Source organism: Asparagus officinalis, chromosome 5 (genome assembly GCF_001876935.1).
Source record: "Asparagus officinalis chromosome 5, Aspof.V1, whole genome shotgun sequence".
NCBI classification, from domain to species: Eukaryota; Viridiplantae; Streptophyta; class Magnoliopsida; order Asparagales; family Asparagaceae; genus Asparagus; species Asparagus officinalis.
This window is the reverse complement of record NC_033798.1, coordinates 65,319,804-65,338,190: the sequence shown is the minus strand read 5'-3', so window position 1 is coordinate 65,338,190 and position 18,387 is coordinate 65,319,804. Positions and strand designations below refer to the sequence as shown.

Sequence of the window (18,387 nt, the reverse complement as noted above, 5' to 3'; positions counted from 1 at the left end):
TATTTTTGTCAACTTTCAACCATCTGAAGTCAGTGTCATAGTTGGAGGTCACTATGAGGAAGTTTGCCTAAAATAGCACCGAGACAGCCCAAGGTGTCTCGCGACGCTGGCCGAGACACCCAAAGGTTGTTCTCGGGAACTTGTGTAGTGTTTTGACCTGATCCGTTAGGAATCTAATAGAAACTCTCAAAACATGACAGTTGTAGATTCTTTGTCATGATGTTTCAACAGCATCGTTTGATCACTCAACATCAGAGTTCATATGGATAAGAATTAGGGGCCAAAATACTGGAAATAAGGTACAGACTGTCTCGCAGGTGCGGGGGGGGGCCCCCGAGCTGTTCTGCATTGGGATCGTTGTTTTGACGGTTTTCGATCAGTTTTTAACCGCTCCGCGTTATCCCCTTCAAGAGCTATAAATACAAGCCTAGGCCTTCATTTTTTGATAAGGCTGGAATTCTGTTACCGCGGCGAAGCTCCTGCCGGAATTGAGACTAAGTGCACTATGATTTCAATGAGTAGGAGGAGGATGAGATCGGGATCTAGTTCTTCAACGCTAAGACGGAGAGATTCGTCAATATCTAAATCACCCGCATCATATCTCTTAGTATTATCCTGTTGTGGTATTAATTTAAGGCAGAGCTAATTATCTCCTTTTATCGATGTATAGCGCTACTAGTTTCTCATCCCTTCGCGGATAGACGGAGCTTTCTGGCTTAATTTTTCTGCAATCAGATTCTGTTCGACGGCTGGTTCACGGGATAAACTCCCAGCCACAGACAAAGTACACTCCCGCATGCAGAAGACGTATAACGATCTCTCTGCGTTTTGTTTGATAATGTTGTAAACTTTTTATTTCATTGTGTAAGGAGATCTATAAAAGATGCAAATTTTCTTTTATTTTATTCGAGTTTATTTGTTAACGACTAAAGTTGCTATAGATTCATCTAGCAATGTAAAACAGCGAACTTTCACAGCAACATGATGTTGTTTGGATAGTTAATATATGTGCTATATTATTTTAATACAAATCATGGTGATGAACATTGTGAAAACTTTTGGTCTTTCTTTTTATTGGTGGTAAGTCTTTGCATACCTATTTGGTATGGGTGATAGTTATTTGGATATGTTCATAATTTGGTATGATTTGTTTGAATATTTAGCTCTGTTTGTAAGAAATATTTCATGTTTGCATAAATGTTTATCTCTTTTTGTTTGATAACAAAGGGGGAGAAGTGATTATCCTGATATTTGGATTTATGTTAATGTTTATATGACCTTAATTGTTGCATTTATGCAGCGGAGTAATTATGTTTATTTTCATAATGTTTTTGAAACTTGGTTATAAAATACATTACATCATTACATAAATTATTTGTTATCATCTAAAGGGGTAGAGATGTTGAATATAATATTCTATGATTATTATTTTGCATTGATTAAATTTAACAATGTGTGTTATTACAAATGCACTATCTTTTTATATTTAATATTTAATATTTTTCAAAATATGGAACAAGTGCAAGTGATTTCAACGGCTATTATGAAGTTAAAGAAGATGAGAACATATGAGATAATGTAATTTTACATTTTATTTACTTAGAATATTGTACGAATTGCCTATGATCACTCACACACATATATATTAGAACACACTCACAGGCTTATGCGTGTTGGTTAATATAGAATCCTATGTTATCTCATTAGAGTTATTAGTTAATATTTAGTATATAAAACATTTGTTCATTATTTTTTACTTTTAGTAGTCGATAATTAGTCGAATAGTGTCGATACTCAATGTATATGACTTAAATATAAGATTCTGTCAAATTTACAGTGTAGCGATAATTTGGTATAGTCATACTCAGCTTTATGACAGAATATAAGTTTCTGATATTTTACAGTATAGTCGCTATTGACATTATGTCGACACTGAGGCAATCATTTTCTCCAGTTTCTGTCAATGTCCAGTAAGTCGACTAAATAAACTTATAGTTCGGATACGTTGAGAAATTTTCTGAATTGTACCAGACTCTGTTTAAATCTGTGTAGTCGGTACTAATTTTCTTGTATATGACTATTAGTACAGTTTTTCCAGAATTTTAAAAGTTTGAATTTATGACTGTTTTTGCGTTTTTAAACGTTTTTAAAGTTAAAAATTTTGTCTTTTCAGGGCTTTATAAAATAGGTTATTTGTTCAGAAAATGCAGGACTTACTTACCATTAAAGCTTGTGATCTTTGTGCATTTTTTTCAGTGCAAAAAATATTCAGATTTGAAAAAAACGTTTCTGAAATTGTCTTTGACTCATTTCAAAAATACTTATTTTAGGTAATTTTACAGAAGTTTAGAATCATTCCTAAGCCCTACTACCACTACACTACAATCAGGTCTTATAGGCAATTAAAATTTTGCTTCAAAAGTTCTCTCGAGTTGTGAGATGCTGTTAATCTCATTGGTTTAGAGTATTTGGTGTGGCAAATGCATACGTGTTTGGGTCAATTTGCTGTCTGCAATTTACAGGGTACTTGAAATTGGCTCAGCGTTTGTTTTTAGTTTTGTAGTTTATTCAAAATCATAGTGGAATATACTCTCAAGCGGGTATTGTCTTTGGGATGGATGTACACCGGAATGGTGGACCAATATAAACGTTAGTAAAAAAAACATAGCAAAAAAAATAATTTATTGTTTGTAGTTGTGAATTTCTGAGATTGCCATTTTTTTTGTATTTATAATCTACTTTGCATATATTTTAAAAGAATACTGATTCAGTCCCCCATCTAGTATTCTTAGTGTATCTATATTCAATCTTATACGCCTAAGCAGCGTTGCTGGTTTAGTCTTTTGCCGACGTGAAAAGATCACAGATCCGTTTGGGGACTTTTTCAGAATCTAAGAAGGAATGATAGTCAGAGTCTAATACGCGTGTTGCCGGTGTCTTTCCCTGTAAGAAGACGAAGTCTACGTATTCAATTATCGTTTAGCACTAATGAGTTAACTCTTTTAGCATAACTCACTATTGTGGAACGGACTTAACAATTACGCATGGCAAGCTCGATTTCAAACGGTAATCCGGTAAAGAGCACGGTCAAATCTGTTGATGGCTGGGATTTTAATAAAATCCTGTAGTCTCATTTGTACATTGCGACCGGTATGTTATTTCCGTGAGAAAGACAAAGTCTACGTATTCAATATATAGCCACTAGAGGTTACTCTTTTAGACAATGTTACATTGCGAAACGGACTTAAAAATTCGCATGCATTAGCCCGACTCAACGCGGTAGTTGGTATAGGCTCATCAATCCTCTTGATGGCTTTGGGAGGTTTGTCAAAAATCCTATAAAGTGTGAGAATGTCTTTGACGCACCAGCTTCATTGTTGGTCTTGGTTGGCTTTGAGGGAGTCCACAACTTCAGGATAAGATCTTATCAGAGGAATCCTAGTTTAATTAGTTTGGTCTGCCAACCCGATATTGGTGACGCCATGTCAAATTGTCTTAAGAGTTTAAACTGTGTGTATACTCCAGCAATCGTTACGAGTTATAAACTATTGTTAACACCTGTTAACGCGTACAGTAAGGTTAATGCCGGTCAACGCTATGTACAGTAAAAAGAAAACGAGGGCCGTCGTCATACGTCGACGATTTTCCAAATATAAGGCTAATGGAAAACTTTTGGATTATAAGAATGTTTCCAAGGAGTTCATTGCGATTCAAGATATGAATTCCGTACGAGATTAATCAGTTTCAATAGTGTAATCAATGGACACGAGCAAACAACTGACCAATTATCGATTCGAAGATTTCAACAACGGTTCAGACGATAAAACACAGCACCGGAAAGAAATTTATCTATTTAACCAATAATTACTGAATAGGTTGATAGAAGTCTCATGAATTTAAAGCAGGTACAGGTCCTCTTTGACACGATCTGAAGTGTGTGCCTATTCACATCCAAAATATTTTAGACTCCTCTATAAAGAATAAGCTTAAACACTTTGGAGGGGGCATCCTGTGTATTGGCGTCTAAAACTACCTGATAGGGTTCCCGTATGCAGCTCTGAGATAGAGAGAGACAATGAATGTATTCAATCAAGCGAAGTTATCTGATGCTGATAAGCGCGCATGAGAAAATCTGGGAACTCTTCATTGATGAGTGAATGAGTACTGGATGTAGCATTGGCTACTCTAAATCGGTCAAAACGATGCCTGTGCACCACAGCACCTCCAGGGCCCGCTATGCTCAGTCGGCACCTAGATGGCGAATTAAGCCGTCTCGTTGCGCTCACGGCCATCTTTAATTGGCCCGAGCATTCATTTCGTTAGATCCAAGTGCCCGCTGTATTTTGCGGTAAACCTCAAGCGCTCCGCAGCACTTGTTCGTGTTCAACCCAGCGCCTCGCCGCATCTTGTCGCGTCAACTCCATAGTGCCGTAAAGAGCTAACGGCGCATGAAGCTAAGTTAACGACCGCGTGCAAGTCAACAAGACGTTTCACATACCAAAACGGAAGAAGAATACTAAGTCCCAAAAAATCAGAACACCTAAGAGTTCAGCAAGGCCAGATCTATCCGCGCCAACGCGGACGCGGCAGCTGACCATGTCAGCGCGTATCAGCATCAGCCGACCCGGCCCCCTGGTTTAGCTGCGGCTGACCTGCGGCCCCCTACGGGTCAGCAGTTTTCGACCTCAAACGGACGTTATCGACGGCTTCTTTTGCTATTTCAGTGATTGTTCGTTTCCAGAGTGTTCTCATGTGTTTGATATCATCCATAAACGTGGTTAGGCCGTTATTAACTAAAGATAAGGTCAAATCACTCATTATTATCCGAAAACCCCCCAACCGATGCCTATAAATAAAGGCCTAGGGGCTCATTTCATAGGGGCAGATTATTATCAAGAGGGTAAGGTGCTGCCGGATTGAGGAGTCAAAGGAGCACGAATTTACAGCGAAGGCAAGTCAGATCCCGACGAACTTCAGCATAAAGATGAAGGCTTTCGAAGGATCTTAACCCGTATTTTCTTCCGTCTGTTCCTTAAGATTAGGCTTGGTCTTAATCTCGAGAAGAGCTACTGATTTTGCTTGGTCGATCTCAGTGCTTAAAACGAATACTTCCTTGGTGAAATAGGAGCTCTGTCAATTTTTCGACAACCGGATCTGATCCGCGGTCGTCCACGGATATCAAAATCCCTGGCACAAGCGAAGACCTCATGCAAGCAAGAGTTGATAAACAGTTCTTGTGTTTATTTTCTAGAAAATTGTAATCTTTAGTTTTGTCGTTTAAATTCATTATAAACGATCAAAGTTGTAATGAACTCGATACTAAAGAACACTTTCGACGAAAACAATGAGCCGCCAAAAATAGCAGCGCTATAACGTTTTGTCTTATAAGTAACAAGTAAGGTGTTCACCAAAAATGCCCTAGTGAGTTTGACCAATTCCCGACATGCTTAAAGCCAATAAATCTCGTTCCTACCCTTTCCAAGTTCCAATGACTAGAGAGGTTACTTAATCCTTAAGAAAAGCATTTATTCCCACGATGGCCCATGTTCCAATAGGTTAGAAAAATCTCAGAACCTTCAAGAGAGCATTCATTTATGTGGACCTCACTCTCCACAAGTCCAGTGACTATAAGAGATTATATACAATTATGGGTAAATTGCAAAAAAAATGCCTTATTGTTTCTCTAACATTGTAAAAAGGTGAGCTCTATTTTAAAACCTGGCAAATAAATGCCCCAAATTATTTAAATATTGCATATCGGTGCTAAGTTAAAAAAATCCAGAAGGCGTTAGTATCCAAGAATATCACATAACACAATATACTAAAGTGCATCTTTGAGATATTTATTTACAACATTTAAATATTTTGGGGTGTTTATTTGCTCGGTTTTAAAATAGACGTCACTTTTTTGCAATGTTAGCGAAACAGTACGGCATTTCTTTTGCAATTTACCCGACGACTATCAAAGGGCCAAATCGAAACGTTGTATCTAAAACATCTTTGACGTACGTGCATCCATTACTTTAGAAAAAGAAAGGAAAAAAAAAGAAAAAGAAAAAGAAAGGGAGAAAAAAAGGTGTTTCCATTATTTCAGCTTTCCCTTTATTAAGATCGCGACCAGAACCCTCAAACCTCTCATGATCACTTCACTCGCTCGCTCCCCTTACGCTTGCTTTGATCTCTTAGAGTCACCGTCTCTTTCACCTTACATCATCAACTCACTGCAAATTTCGCCTTGAGATTTGTGATGTTTTCTTTTTTCTCTTGGATCGATCTTGCCGTAATATGTACCTTCATTTTGCCTTCATTTTGCCTTAATTTTTTTTAACTTTTTTTTTCTAATTCCGTCCCGACTCCGGCCTGTCCTAAACTTGAGAAATCGTCTTGTGGGCTAATGATCGCTAAGTTTAATTTTCTGCGAACTGTTTTCTGCCATATTTCTTTAATTTTTTTTCTGTGATTTTATTGTTCTTGCGGGGGTTAAAGTTGTTTCTTGCGTTCAGCTGATTGGAAACCCAGCCAGGTTGCTTCGATCTGAAGGCGATCCTATCTATTGCTACTCCTTGAAAATGAACGTACGGAACAGTAATATTAATCTTCTCCTAAGCATTTCCTCATTCGCCTGGTCTAATTTGAGATGATGTACGTGCGTAGGTTGTGGATAAAGAGGGCGTGATACACGACAGATGCCCCGCCGCCGGGTATCCGAGGCAGCGATGGGCGACGGCTTGGGACGACGGTCCGGGAGGCCAAGTCAAGCACATAAATATATACCACGGAGAAATCATACACTCCATCCAAACCACTTATCAACGGAACGGGACCCTCGTCATGTCCCGTAAACACGGTGGAGCTGAAGACAACTTCACTATGGTACCACCTTTCCCGTAGGGGCGTATTTTAATTTTATAATTAAAGATCAAGTTAAAATGATAAGAGCTTTGTTACAGGGACTCAAAATATGGGACCAGTAGGGGATAAGTGAGGTGTCCCCCTCCTATTGGATAATGAGTTGGTCATCATTAATTAAATGATGGACATGATGGCCAACTCAGTATCCAATAGGAGGGGGACACCTCACTTGTCCCCCCTATTAGTCCCATATTTTAGATCCTTTAGGAATTTTTCAAATGATAATAATCTGCACCCTGTTACAGTTGTTGGTTTTACTATAGCCAGCCATGTTCTTTTTTAATTTTCTTTGGTTTAATTACCTTGCAGATCAATTTCAGTGAACCTCTTACCTGTGTCAGCGGTCACTACGGCCCCTTCTGTTTTGATAATGAGGCGGCAATATTCAACCGTGAAGACGAGGATGAGTATCTGCTCCGCGTGATCAACTCGCTCAAGTTTAGTACTGCTCGAAACACCTACGGGCCATTTGGTACAGAGAGGGGCACGCCTTTTTCTTTCCAAACTGTAACAGAAATTACTGGGTTCCACGGGATCCGCCCGAGTTCAGTTAATGTGGGTCATCTGCATGCGATCGGGGTTTACGTTCGCTGCCCTGCAACACAATATATCGATGATCCTGCAACGCAGGTCGTCGTGAAATATGAAAAAACTTAGAATGCCCAGGTAAAACAAGCTGTAGTAGAGTGAGTTTATGCCTCTGATTTTTTCTTTTTCTTTTTTTTTTGTTGTGTTGGATTTCGTGGGTCTTGGTGTGTACGTATTTGCCTACTTGGTAGTGGGATGTACTTGGGAGTAGGTTAAGTAGTTTTTTCCCCCTTGACTGTGGTGGATGATTGTAAAATCCAAGGAGGAACTGGCTTTATGGATCAATGGTAATGCATTATCTAGTTTTCAAATAAAAGTCTTAAGGCATCAATTCGAAGCCTTCAAAATGTTGGGAAAAAACAAGGTTAAAAACAAACCCAGACATAAGCGGAAGAAACCACACAGAAATAAAGAATAGAGCAGAGAGTTAAAAACATCATAACTAATAAAGTTCAAGTCTGAAATACTTTACAGAAATGCCGAATCGCCCTCTAAATAGATGACTAGCCTTGAAAAAATTATGTCCCACCTACGACTGCGTTGGGTTCGCGCAATAGTTTCGAGGATGAGACAGCAGCAGTTCGAAGAAGCGTTCTCTTCTGTTGAACACTTCGACTGCAACTTCACTTCATCGAAATCTTCAATACCAGCAGCTTATAAAATTATAAAAGGAAGACAATAGAAGAATTTTATTTTTATTTTCTGTGTCTCTCAAATGAACAAAGGAAGCCATTTATATAGGGTTCAGGTGAGGTGAGATTAGACAAGGCTTTGAATGTCAGTTATTACAACGTTTGTAGCGTCTGCTATAAATATTATTCAAACCTTGTAATGTTTGTAACTTACGAAACATTCAAGCTCGTTAAATGCAGCACGTGTCGGACCAAACGCACGGACCACATGTGTCGTCCGTGCGCATGGACCCGCACATGAGTCGCTCTCACGAACCCGCTCGCTTGAGCCCCCACTCTCGCTAGCATACCAATACAAGTATACATTTCTAATACCTTTGTTATATCATATATAACATATATGTTAATTTGAACTATTTAAAATGCATTCAATTAGTCAAGCTGGTACTAAAACTCACATGCTGCTAACTAAACACCTTTTTATTTTTCATCTATGAAATCCAACCATATAAATGGTATCTTTTCATATAAATCCTCAATTTTCATTTATATCAACAATACCCCCACAATTCCATCTATCTACCCTTTAAAAGAGGGAGTTCATGAAAAACTTTACTCTCCCCAAAATAGCCTTACCCTAAATTTAATTACCAAACATATCCCAAAATAGCCTCCCCAAAATACCCTTTCATCAGTTACAAATATTTTCCTCCTTTCGATTCATCGTTCCTTTCAATTCATCGGTCCCCAAAATACACTTTACTCCTTTCAATTCCTCCTCCTCCTCCTCCTCCTTTGATCTTCCATTACCTCCAACAACTTTTAGAGATCGATGAATTCAATTCACCAGTTCATCCGTTACCCTTCATCTCAGCCCCTCGTCTCGGTTCTTACGTTACGCCGTCCCACGATCTTAAGCCATAAATTTCAAAAGAAGAGTATTATTTCCCTAATCATCAACCCATCTCCGCCATCATCTCCTCATTTGTCAGAATTTTTGCAGCGGGTAGAATCAGGAAGGAATTTCATTGAAGAAGGTATTACTTAATTTTTCCTACGCTTTCTGCTCAATTCATCATCTCACCTTTTTGTTCTTCATTCTCATTTTGTTCTAATTCAACAATAGGTCAAGGATTGTCTGAATTAGGGCTTGCTTCAAGTCTTCATCTTGCTCCTGTGTCAGTTTCAAAAGGTAAAAATTCAATTGTTATTTTTTTTAATTTATGGTTTATGTCCTTTTAGTTAATTTTGGTGAATTAGTTTTTTTAATTTTGAGCTGAATTGAGGAAATTAGTGGTGGACGACTTTGTTAGATTGTATTTGCAGACACAAAAGGGGAAAGTTGAGTGAGTTTGTTAGATAGTATTTGCAGACACAAAAGGAAAAACATGACTGAGTTTGTTAGATAGTATTTGCAGACAGAATGATATTGTTGTGTCTATGTTTTACTGAACTTTCAGAGTCATGACCAAACCTAGAAATTAGATTTTCCAAATATGTAGATATAATATTGCCCGACTCATACTCTCAATCCACTTTATTTACAGTTGTCATTATGCATGATATTGGCAATAAAATTTATCGAGAAAATCTGTCTTTTTTTATATCAAGATATGCTTGAATTATCACCGTTGCTCACATTGTGTATGTACATGTACTTGTTTGTCATTGCATATATCTTTGGTGCGCGACTGAACAACATACATACATATATGCATCCATTGGTATGCCTCCTACATCACAATCCCACCATCAATAGTAAACACCTGCAGATTATTTAGAAACATGTCAATATTTCAACTTTGAAGGCAACAAGGAGGTAGATGGTTAAGTGTAAATTTCCACAAAAACCCGCTTGCACTTGTTTAATTCCCATAAACCCACAGAACTCTTCCCTCAAAACCCCTCTGAATTATGTTTATTCTGAACTTCTCCCACAAAACACTTTGCGTTGGGGGTTTGGGGTTTTGGGTGGGAAAAGTTTTGGGGTTTAGTAGGAAGTTTTGGGCAGTTTTGTGAAATTAAACAATAATTAACCTCTGAAATTAGAACGCTGATGTAAACAGGTATCAAAATTAATTGATCAAAGGCTAAAGTTACCTGTCCTGTAATGTAACTGGCAGTAGGATTGAGGGACAAAAATTCCACTAAACCAGCAACTTCTTCAGGTTTACCAAACCTCCCTGAAAAAGACATCATGTAAATAAGAATACTTAAAAGTGTTCAATGGTTAATGATAATGTAAAAATTCAATTGTTATTTTTTTTTAAATTTATGGTTTATGTCCTTTTAGTTAATTTTGGTGAATTAGTTTTTTAATTTTGAGCTAAATTGAGGAAATTAGTGGTGGACGACTTTGTTAGATTGTATTTGCAGACACAAAAGGGGAAAGTTGAGTGAGTTTGTTAGATAGTATTTGCAGACACAAAAGGGGAAACATGACTGAGTTTGTTAGATAGTATTTACAGACAGAATGATATTGTTGTGTCTATGTTTTACTGAACTTTCAGAGTCAAGACCAAACCTAGAAATTAGATTTTCCAAAAATGTAGATATAATATTGCCCGACTCATACTCTCAATCCACTTTATTTACAGTTGTCATTATGCATGATATTGGCAATAAAATTTATCAAGAAAATCTGTTTGTTTTTATATCAAGATATGTTTGAATTATCACCGTTGCTCACATTGTGTATGTACATGTACTTGTTTGTCATTGCATATATCTTTGGTGCGCGTCTGAACAACATACATACATATATGCATCCATTGGTACATAATATAGAAATACAAAGTTGTGTGAATCCAACAGATTCACCATAGATGTTTACATGTATTACATAGAAATTTTGCCAGCTCAGGTCAGTTACCCTATATTATAGATGGTTTTCTGTTTTCAGAAGTTATAAACTGGGCACACTACATAAGATATTTAAGCCTGATGTGAAGTGAACAAAACTTAAACAACCCCTCTTGAATCCTGTGGAACTTTGGCTTTTCTCTCTCTCTCTTTTTATCAACCTGGGATGTTAAACCATTGAGTAGAGTGTAGAAATAACATATGAATTAATGATGACTATAACTTATTTTAAATTTCAAAATGATCTTTTTTGGTTCTTTGATCTGTTACTTCTTACATATTTTAACTCACAATGTGAACAGAGACAAGCAAGACATGTGAATCGTAACTGTACTGAAAGTACCATAACGTAGTTTTAAAAACTTCAAGCTATCTTTCTGCTTATATGCACAACTTGGTTCATTTTTTTAATGTCAAGTTCATTTGTAAACACCTTTGTGATATTCATATTACAAGTGGCATCCTTCTGTTTTACCTTTATGCATTTTATTTATATTATTCTGCCTATTAAGTACTTTATTTACTTAGAGGACTGACGCATATTTGCACGGAAATGACTGCAAAGAGTTGCATGCTATGAATTGATGTAGGAAATTTTGATTTATAAGACACTTTAGTTTTATTTAATATTATAGTTAACGTTCTTGTTTACTTTTCCTTAAAAGATATCTTCTTTTGCCCTTTGTAATTGTTTTGCTTGCTCCTACATGCATGTTTTTCAAACATTGACTTGCTTAGATAATTACAAAGCCCATTCATAATTTTAAATTATCACCTAGCCGATGTTGTTCTTACCTGTGTAAGATAGGTGTTATTTTAGTTTCTAAAAATATTTTAAAGGTAATGAAAATTTCCCCGGTATTAATAAATGAGTTTGATACTCAATTTATGATATTGATAAAATTCGATCCATGAAGTCTTTTCTATGTGTATTAGTGATCCGGAAATGAGCACAGTCCAATCTCCTGTAAATTATTTTGTATGAACTATATAGTGTTAACTAAGAGTACCAATGAAATTATGCCTTAACTATGAGCATGATCTCAACAACATTGCATAAAACTGTAAATTAATTTACAAACGAATTTGGATTGTTTTAAAATACTTGCTCAGTTTTGAAAGATTAAGGAAAGCTGCAAATGCTGAGATGTATTCACCTTATTCGTTCTAAAATTCATTGATCTCTGAAACTTAGCAGTCCATTTCTGTGCATTAGTAACTATTAAGTCATAATAGCACTTGGGTCTCTATGTTTCAGATGTCTTACTGTAATAGCACCAGAACCCAACACATACACGCTTACAATGATATGCATCGAAATTTACTCACACATGTTCAATTTTTATAAATACCATAATGTCAATTTATCATGTCTGCATCCTATATGCTTGAAGATGAAAAAACCTGACAAAGAAAATACCTTTAAACTAAAATTTTGTGTTGGCACTTGTGTTTTTAAGGGCATTTTGGGGAATTCAATCTCAAGAAAAGTAAATATTCATACCAAATAGAATAGTCATCTTTCTTGTCATTATGCATGTCCATAATTCTTTTGTGGTTTCGTAACAGATGTTGAAACGCATAACACGCATATCTTTCTATAGAGAAGGTAGCTAATTTTACAAAATTGTTATTCTAATTTATTTCTTTTAGTAGCCCAAATTTATTTGTATCTGTTTTATGACATGGCCAGGTTCTCAGTGTTCTTAAAAGAATAATCAATGAAGATTACGTACCTACTACTAGATTTCATACCGAAAGATGATATCTACAACAATAGAACTACAAGGGTAGTAAGTTCAATTTGGCGATAGCATAAGGGTTCTATTTGCAGTTAATCCTTCTTTAAAAGCATTATGCACAATGAAACTGTTGGCTATAGTTCAGCTTATTGAAGTACTTGTGTTTTTAAATAGAACAAGCCCATCAGAATTTGTTGTTCCTTTGGCCAAATACAACAAGTCAATGTACACCCAAGTCTCTCTCGGTATGAGATTCAGGATGATGTTTGAGACCGAGGAGTCTGGAGTACGTAGATACATGGGAACAATCACTGGCATCAATGATTTGGATCATGTTCGGTGGAAAAATTCACAGTGGCGTAATCTGCAGGTATGGATATAATAGTGGCTTTTACCATTGTACAAACAATGTTCTTAGAATTATAATGGAAACATAGTATAATATTCCAACACTTGCATATAAGTTATGGCTGTCCATTTATGACGTTAGTACTTTTTCATTCCTTATCACCATAGAATCACGAGTAAACCACATTCAGATTATGAAAAAAAGGAAAAAGGAAAACAGAATATGCTGTCCATTTATGACGTTAGTACCTTTTTATTCCTTATCACCATAGAATCATGAATAAATCACATCCAGAATATGAAAAAAAAAGAAAAAAAGAAAAAAAAAGGATAATTTTATCAGAAAATGGAGTTTTTGAGGAGGAGCTTCAATTTGTGCCTATTTATCTGTAGAGCTCGACAAACCTGGGATGAAGGATATGCCAAAACATTCAATAAATATCTGATACATTTCCCCTCTAAGAACTTACAGCTTTAATTATAGACTTAGTTCAGTTCAGAAGCAATATTATCTGAAGTATAGTCATTGTGATGAACCATTTATAGTCCTCATGGTCCTCATGTTAATTAGGTTGGCTGGGATGAATCGACAACTACTGAAAGAAGAACAAGAGTATCACTATGGGAGATTGAACCTGTGACAACTCCTTTTTATATATGCCCCCCTCCCTTTTTCAGACCAAAGTTCCCTAAACAACCAGGGATTCCAGGTATACTTATTTTGAAATTATCACTATGGACCTCCCATTACAATAGTTATATAATTTTAAAATTCTGTTTGAGATATAGCTTAACTGGGTTTTCTTTTGGCAGTTGCCAAAAATAGCCCTTTGTTTCTGTAATATTCATATGCTCCAAATTTCTGCTAAAAAACAAGTGAACAGGCATGGCATGTGCAATTTGATTTCTGCAGGTCAGATAGAATATAAAATTGGACTGTGAATTTGAACTTTTCAATAGGTTCTGCAAAAACATTAACCTTCTCCTCTTATCTCTTTGTTTCTGCAAAAACAATGCAATCTTGGAATCTTGATGGATATAGTTTCTGGGTTGTTGGGTAAGTCATTTTGTTCCTCTTATCTCTTTGTTTTTAGTGGTTCAGTATGACATAGTTCACATTATACTTATGCACGTTAAGTTCATTTATTCGACAATGGACAAAGGTAACATTTTTTCGTGCATTACACATATCGTTTTATCAAGATATCATTGTCTATGTAGCTATGGTTATAGTTAACATAATTCTGATGCTTTAAATAAATAATTTTACAGTAACAGTTGAATGAAAGGCGCGTTTTGTATGGTTTGACCGATCTTCATCTTCTGTACTTACTCATTAGTAGTTATGTTGCTTTAGCATTTTCAGGAAAGTAATTCTTTTCTCATTTTCCACCTCCCTATGTAGCAAAGACAGTGATTAAATAATATCATTTTAAAGGAATATTATTTATTTATATTTTCCAAATTGTTGTAAACTTTTCAGTGAGAAAAGAAATCTCAACAAGAATTCTTCTTTCTAGCAAATGGATGATCTACCTAATGTAAAAAGTAGATGGTAAAATGTTTTTACTTTTGGTGGGGTATCATTGTTTCAGAAGTGATGTTGTGTTTTAAATTTACAGTTTTTGCACTGGTTGGTTTCACATGTCCATCTTCGGAGAAAGACCATATCACCATTTCCTTATGTGTCTAAACTCTAATTTTGATTAGGTGAAGACCACTCTCAAAGGATCTATGGAGATGAGAGTAAGCCAAATTCAATTAATTTATCTAAATATTGTGGTATCCTTGACGTTGTTATGAAAATGTCCTCTTTTTACAGTTTGAGAGGAGTGACGACCCTTTGGAGAAAATAACCACAAGTGAGCAAATCGAAAGTATAGCTGAGTTATATACGTCTCAAGGGGAACCTGTAACTGTTCGATCTTTCTGACCAATTCATGCTAAGATACTCGCCACGGTTAGTGACAGTTTGTAACTAATTTTTTAACAAATATCACAGCTAGGGTTAGTGACAGTTTGCATAGTTTTCAGCATCACAATAATTTTCTTCCATGGGATATCTGATCTAATTTCTGAGCTATTGAAACAGTCTAGGATTTAGCTAATTTTAATTGATTTGCTATTGTAAGAGGAAATGCTAAGTGATTACTGACAATTACTTCATGACTAAATGACATTGATAAATTTTAATATCAATTTATTTTAATATCAAGTAACAATTTATTTTAAGTTTGCACATGATTGTTGTAGGTGTTTCTGAAAAAACTATAAGATAATTTACTGGCACATCAATCATATTCATTGATGAGATAGATGCAATTGCTTCCAAGCGAGAAAACCTGCAAAGGGAGATGGAACGGCGGATAGTAACACAACATATGACTTGCATGGATGAATCACATCACACTCAGTCTTCTGATGATTCCCAAAAACATCTGAGAAGAAGCTTGATTATGTTCTTGTTATCGGAGCAACAAACAAACCAGATGCACTTGACCAAGCTTTAAGGAGACCTGGACGGTTTGATCGTGAGATTTCTTTGGGTGTACCTGATGAAAAAACCACTGCTAGAGATCCTCTCAGTTCTTACTCGAGAATGTAAATGTGTGTTTTGGAGAGAGTGGAGTCAATGAGACATAGTTTTATATAATAATTATGTCCTTTTGAAGTTTTAAGTGTTTCATAAAATTTCAAACTGAGTATTGCATGATTGCAAGGTTAGGTGATCAATGGGTTCCTATCGTTCAATTGCATTGCAAATGAGCATGGTTTTGGTTTGGATATATTCACATGAGTTGGGAAGAGAAAAAACTGAAAATATGTTGTTTGTGTAACTTTGTTTTGGATGAATCCTCAGGTACAAGTTCAGATGAAATTAAACTAAACCATATGATGCTTTTTGGAATATGTCATGGTATCTGTAGAATTTGATTTTCGTTAAAGTAGAGTATTACCTTATGTAGAGTATACAATTAAGAAATTAACTATGATTTAAATTTATCTACAGGAAAGTTCATGTTGTTATCAGTCAATTTCCAAAGGTTAACTTCATGACCGCTATAATTCATCAATCTAAAGGGAAACAAAAAGTGCAGTCAGAAGATTTTGCTTGGATTTACATCCACATCTTCAAACATTACTTTTAGGTATATTCTTGTTATTGTATTTGATTGATCAATCACCTTGTAGATACAACCACTCTACTATCGCATAATTGATCCTTAAATATAAATGTATTATTCAAACATTTTTAATTTTTAGCTTATGTTCATATATATTGTGTTCATTCATTAAATTTATACCAAATCTTTCCATAAATATAATTATAATGTAAATTAATATTAAAAATTTTACCACGTGCATTGCACGTGCAATCTAACTAGTAGCTGAAAATAAAGAAGAGTATACATATCATGCTTTTAGAGAGGATATTTCTGATTTGAACCTTCCCTATAGTTATTCAATTTTATCACTACAGGCACGAAGTTAAACTAAGTTTTGAACCTGAACTTTTGATGTGGTGATTGTAGGCGTCTAAAAATGCCTATAGGTATCCACACATAGCTCGAGACGGAGAGAATGTGATGAACGCTATTATCTAAGTCAAAGAGGATTATCTGACACCGACTAGCGAATCAATGAACTATTGATGACATGGCCCGCACGCTCATCGGCCACCAAAATAGCAAATGGTGGCCGACAGGTAGCCTAGCCAGCAAATGGTGGCCGACAGGTAGCCTAGCCAGCAAATGGTGGCCGACAGGTAGCCGAGCCACCAAATGGTGGCCGACAGGTAGCCGAGCCACCAAATGGTGGCCGAGCCACCAAATGGTGACTCGCACAGTCCCGAGCCACCAGGACTCTTATTGAGTACAAAACCTTCCCAAACACGGATTTCGATGATTTTTAATGATTCTTTCGTCCCAGAACCTCTCCAACTGTTTTGAGGTTATCCCTGGATGCGTTTAAACAGTTCTAAACTGCAGAGGACGTTTAAACATAAATTATTATTCAAAAGGACATCTCCAAAGGCCTATAAATAGAAGTCAAGGGTCTTCTTTCAAGGGCATCTAGGATCTGAGATTGAGAAGGCGAGGTGCTGTCAAATTGTCCAGTTAACCACGAATTTCACAGGAGAATCATCAGAGCTTGGCGAACACTTTCATAAAGAAAGCCCCTTCGAAAGGTTTGTGATTCTTTCCCCTTCTTTCCTCCGGATTAAACTTGGTTTTAATCTCGAGAAGAGCCACAATCTCGCTTGGTCGTGATTGTCGCTTCCGCAATTGTTTCCTTCGTGAAACAAGAGCGTAATTATACTGTCGATCGGGTTTGATCTGCGGTGGTCCACGGACTAACGCGTCCCCAGCACAGGCAAAGATCCCACGCAAAACAGCAGGAGATAAACTACTGCTGCGTTTTGTTTGATAAAGTTGTAATCTTTATTTTTTCGTTGTAAGAAGATCTTATAAAAAGATCAACTCTTTTTTTAGTTTGAACTTGTAATCGATAAACGGTGTAACAGGTTTGAAAACAATGGAAAAGGCAACTTTTGACACAAACAAACTGGCGACCACAGTGGGAGCCAATAGCTTCGCTACCGAAGCTATCGTGCCGCAACCACGGATCCAAATCCCGGTTGAAGAAGTGGTCGAGTACGAATTCGACCAATTGAAGTTCGAGGAGTATCTATCGTCCTCCTCCTCCAGATCCTCTACCCCTCGCAAGCGTAGGAAGATCAAAGCCCCCGTTGTTGTGGGTAGCTGCACCTTGCAACGCCCCTTCAGCCTCCAACGAAGTCGGATCTACAGATCTAGACTCCTCCTCGATCAAGGAGATAACCACAGTAACCGCGCCAACTTTATCGAAGAGGGCACGCCAAAGGCAGCGCCAACGACTTGCGCGCCGATTTGCTAAGGCTTTGAAGCCTATTGACGGGATTGGCTATGAGACGGATCTGAAACGCAGAAGGCACCAAGTGCCCCAGGAGCAAATAAATGGCCTCTCCTCCAAACCAACAGCGAATGAGTGGATCCAAGTCAAATGGGCCCGCTCAACCCTCGAGGAGCGCATTCAGAAGTGTCGTGCCTTGATGGCGCACGCACGAATTCTCGTGCGAGACGCGCAGAAGCTGAAGCGAAAAGAGGTGATTAAGAAACCACCAAAACCACGCTAGGTCTGGAAACCAAAGTCCGAAACAGCGTTCACAAAAAGTCAAACAGCGTCCGGAGCTGCCGAAATACGCGAACCACCGTCTGGTGGCTCGGCCCAAACCGAGCCACCAAACGGTGGCTCGGCCCAAG

The 18,387-nt window shown here is 37.0% G+C and overlaps 1 protein-coding gene and 1 long non-coding RNA gene across 3 annotated transcripts; both read left to right on the top strand.

Annotated features, from left to right (window-relative positions):
* On the top strand, positions 6,119–7,831 carry LOC109843676 (jacalin-related lectin 3-like). Its single transcript, XM_020412629.1, has 4 exons — positions 6,119–6,287; positions 6,504–6,575; positions 6,655–6,873; positions 7,222–7,831. The coding sequence occupies exons 2-4, from the start codon at positions 6,570–6,572 to the stop codon at positions 7,567–7,569; spliced, it is 573 nt and encodes a 190-aa protein (XP_020268218.1). The 5' UTR covers positions 6,119–6,287; positions 6,504–6,569; the 3' UTR covers positions 7,570–7,831.
* On the top strand, positions 12,411–15,817 carry LOC109843677. 2 transcript variants are annotated; one of them, XR_002247759.1, is made up of 7 exons: positions 12,411–12,603; positions 12,688–12,784; positions 12,911–13,106; positions 13,656–13,794; positions 14,707–14,830; positions 14,907–15,044; positions 15,338–15,817. It is a non-coding gene; the product is annotated as an uncharacterized LOC109843677 (long non-coding RNA). The 2 variants fall into 2 exon arrangements; XR_002247758.1 differs by having other exon boundaries at positions 12,423–12,784.